The sequence below is a fragment of the Poecilia reticulata genome, linkage group LG6 (genome assembly GCF_000633615.1).
Source record: "Poecilia reticulata strain Guanapo linkage group LG6, Guppy_female_1.0+MT, whole genome shotgun sequence".
Taxonomy (NCBI): domain Eukaryota; kingdom Metazoa; phylum Chordata; class Actinopteri; order Cyprinodontiformes; family Poeciliidae; genus Poecilia; species Poecilia reticulata.
In genome coordinates, this window is record NC_024336.1 from 10,322,247 (window position 1) to 10,326,567 (window position 4,321).

The 4,321-nt window shown below is 38.5% G+C and overlaps 1 protein-coding gene across 1 annotated transcript in view; it reads right to left on the reverse strand.

Annotated features, from left to right (window-relative positions):
• Positions 1-236: 236 nt before the first annotated feature.
• Positions 237-4,321, reverse strand: part of avpr1aa (arginine vasopressin receptor 1Aa) — a 5,506-nt gene continuing 1,421 nt past the window's right edge. Inside the window, exon 2 of the mRNA XM_008411145.2 lies at positions 237-2,724. Coding sequence (XP_008409367.1) covers positions 2,441-2,724 — 284 coding nt within the window. The 3' untranslated portion in view covers positions 237-2,440. The remainder of the gene's footprint in view (positions 2,725-4,321) is intronic.

Consider the following 4,321-nt stretch of genomic DNA (forward strand, 5'->3'; position numbering starts at 1 on the left):
GAAAAGACCTCTGTTTTATCTGGACTTCCTATTCACACTATTTTCAATGAAAAGGTTGCGTAACACTAGATATTGGCACGATGCAAGCGCTCAGATTGGCTAGAGATATAAGTTCAGAAATTGTGTTATTCCAACACAAACAACAGACAGATTTCTGTGGCTGTGCAGCAACTGCATAAAACAAACAGTGAAACCTCCAGTGTTATGACTATGAAAACAGGCAACAAAGTCATTAGTGCTCATTACATCAGTGTGTGTATTTCAGCATAAATCTCTTCTTTTAAGATGTGAGCACAAAGCCATTACAGACAGATTTACATATATTACTTCTATTTACAGATATTCAAGTGCCTTTTTATTTACAAGTATACATTAGGCTACACTTTCAGGACACATACGTATGCACACACACAAAGTAATATATATACAACTTTGATTAATTACACGTTTGTTGGACTCCGTGGTTGTGGTCTGAGGGTCGTTAAAATGCCGTAAATCATATTTAAAGTGCAGGAAATTCTTTTTGTCTTGTGTGCAAACAAAGCCAAAAACACAGACCCCCCAATGGTGCAGGATGTCAGAAAAAAAAAAAAAAAACTCGGGAAGTGAGCTGACGTGTTTTGTGAGGAATGTGTGAGCTGCTCCTTGACATTCTGTGAAAGTCATGGGAACGGTGCGCAAAGGGTGGGTCGCCATCCCAGAGCGGTCAGGATCACCTACAGTCCGTGTCCCCGCCGGCTCCGTGTGTTTCTGCCTCAGAACTGAGAGCCATTATTTGAGAGAGGAGAGCCTGCCGCAACATGAAACAACTCCTTAGACCTTCATATTAAAAACGAATGTTAAAATTTTTTTATTTTTTTTTTCCTGTTAATGCTTTTATGTTCAGTCAAAGGGTTGGTTTTATTCACATTTTTACATAAACCGCTGAAATGTGGTTGCAAGAAAAAAGAGAGAGAGAGAGAGTAAAAAAGCAAAAACAAAATGGAAATTCAAACACAAAGGATGTGGTGGCTGCGTCGGTTACTTAGAGACCAGAGGGCTGCTTTTACCCATAAACACCTTCAGGCCGCAGTGACTTTTATCTCTTGTGAACGCTCAGAAAAGGAAGAGAGTCGGGCAGCTCTGCTGGGAGACCCAGACACCAGCGACAGCATCAAGATAGCTGAATGTTTTTGAGAGTGGGGAGCTAATAACAGGGCAGCATGTTACTGTAAAAAAATTGTTTACGTCTGGAAACAAGCATAAAAAAATTGTATGCTCTGCCCTCAGGTTGTATGTTTTTAATATTTCCAATTAGCGACTTGAATGTCAGGATGTAATTTTACAAGATGGCTGCCATTTGAGCCTTTTAATCAAATATTTCCATAAAATGTTACCCATTTTCATGCCTTTCGTTAACTTTATATCACATGACCATATGTTTTGGACTTTGGTAGCACAGCTTTAAAGTAACAATATGTGGCAAATTCTGAAACTGAGGACTTTTCTGTTTGTGAATGTCAAATCAGTCGTCAACTGGAGATAAAGGAGATAAAGTTGTGAGTCACAGACTGAGAGGCTGTCGTCTTACAGATTAGCATTAGCTTCTGCTTATTTTTATCCATGGGTTTAGCAGTTTAGCATTAGCTTCTGCAATTTTTCTGTTTAGTGGTTTAGCATTAGCTTCTGCAATTTTTTTATGTTTGGATTCGTACAAGCGTAAAATTTTTTTCATGTACTTAGCGGTTTAGCGTTAGCTTCCACTAATTTGTTGTGTATTGCAGTTTAGCAATAGCTTCTGCTGATTTTTTCATGTTTGGTTTGGCGCTAGCTTCCAGAAATTTTGCTTATGTGTTCTGCAGTTTATCAATAGCTTCTACTAATTTTTTCATGTGTTTGGTTTAGCGCTGACATCTGCAGTTATTTTCTTTTCGATGGGTTCATCAGTTTAGCTCTATAGCAAAGTATTCAACTGTGACAAATCTTGGTAGTTTTAGTGCAAAATTAAATTTTCTTTGATCACCATGGTGACCGTCTTGAATTTTTCAGGGGCTAACATTTTCTTTCTTTTAAATATATCCAGCTCCCTCGGGAATATCTGYGCCCCAGCTAGGTTCTCGTGTTAGCATGTGAAAGATTTAGCTGAAATATTCAATTATCTGCTGCACCAGAATGTTCACAGGCGGTTTGAAGTGGTGACGCAAAAACTACATCCCCTCCTTTCACAATGTACTTCTGATGAATACATATTAGAACTTATATAAACAAGATTTAGTACGCACATGGGACTGAGCAAAAAGTTTATATATATACTCTTATTTACATTGTTTAGCTCCATTTTCACCATGCAGGATGCTTTCTTGTCCCTTAGGATTTCTAAGTCTGTGGGACTTTTTGTCCTAATCATGCATGCCCACAGATGAGCTCACTCTGCATGTGTTTCTTGGTGCCGCCGGCTGTTTTACTCTGTCTGAACTGACGTTTTCGGGGAGTTGTCCAGCTCCCTCCAGTTGCCGGTGCTGCCTGTCGGGCTCCGGTTGGTGATCCTGGTCAGCAGCGTCGTCCTGCGGACGCTGCTGTCCGAGTCCTCCTTGTAGTCGGCGCTCAGCTTGCAGCAGCAGCAGGAGAAGCAGTGCACGAAATCCTGCAGGAGGTGGCCACTGAAGATCATGTATATCCACGGGTTGCAGCAGCTGTTGAGACTGGCGAGGAGCGCAGACAGAGTCACTGCTGTGTTCTCAGAATCTGCAGAACAGACAGTTAAGGGGAGGGAGGGAAGGAGTGATTAATCCATGAAACATCTGGGGATATGCAGAAGTCTCCCTGTAGATGAAGTTCATCTGGTGCCACATTGCGAGGGTGTAGTAAAAACAACAGGCTTTAATGAGCTGCAGCATGCATTTCTATACGTGAAAYTTTCTTTTTCATTCTGTATAGAATGGCTCCTAGTGTAACCCTTTAAATGGTAATGATACAGTTACATTCATAGTTGTTTTTGTTAGAATTAGAGACCTTTATTTTAACATTAACACAAATTTTATGGTACCTGGGAATCAAGTCCAACTGGAATAGAAATATCCTTTATTGACTCAGTGGGGAAATTCAGGTGTACCAACTGTTTATTCACACAAGGATAAAAAAAATGTAAAAATAAGAATAAGAGACTGCTAAGTAAGGGTAAGATTACAAATGTATRCTCTTATTAAAAGAAATGTTCAGCTGAGTGGAGAAATTTACCACATCAGCTGATTTTTGGTGTAAATGTAGTTGAAATTCATTAACTCAGAATATCAGGTTTTACCTTCTAATGTACTGTCCCCCCTCCTTTATTATCAGGCCCTAATTTGAAGTTACATCACAAGAACATACCTGAATAAAACTACTTAAATTTTGTCCTGTTTTTTTTTTGTTTTTTTTTCAGAGCTAGATGATCATTAACCCCCCCGCCCTCCATCTGGCCTCTCAGACAAAAACCTGAGAGGCCAGATGGGGCCATGATTTCACAATTACTTTCCTTGGCAGTTGCTTCTAAACAATAAACGGATGTTTGCAAACGCTGCATTCTAAATAGCYTCTGAAGCGCCCTTCAGAAGCCTAATCATGCATGTCCACAGCCACTTGGGCTTTTGAGCCCAAGTGGCTCTGAGGTGTTTCAWTTTATTGGGTTTTGRGGAAAGTAACCAGYTCATAAGRAATTTCTTCAAAAACGTAACAGCAAARGCAATTTTCTAAATTTTTACCTGCAGCRACGGAAATCTTTGAATTTGATGCATGAAATGCACTTATGCTGATTGGGCACCAAACTGGCTTCAGCCCAGAGCCCCSACTACGTCTTAGATCCGGCCCTGTAAACCTCATCCCATGAATTTAAAACTGAACAAAAATGTATTTTAAAAGCAATGACTTTAATGTAACATTTATATGTGAAAAAAGTCATTATTATCTGTTAAACTCATTTGATCATTTCAATACAATAAATAAACAAATAATTTTACTTGTGCATTTTTAAATGCATAACTGAAACATAAAATTATTGTTCAAAATTGGATTTTATTATGCATTAAAGTCATATAGTTGTGATTCAGTATTTAACAAACTATTTCATATTTCCCATGCTCATATAAATCATAAGATAAAAAGAATCACCACTATGACTTAAATAGTTCATTTGCGCAGCAGCTTGAACTGATCAGTTTGACCCCGCCCACTTATTTTGATTGGCAAAATCATGACAAGCTGCAACCAGCTTATCATGAAATCATTTTTTTTAAAAGATTGCAATAATTGAATACACTATGCCTTTGACATTATTTTCACATTTAATCATTACAATATATATATA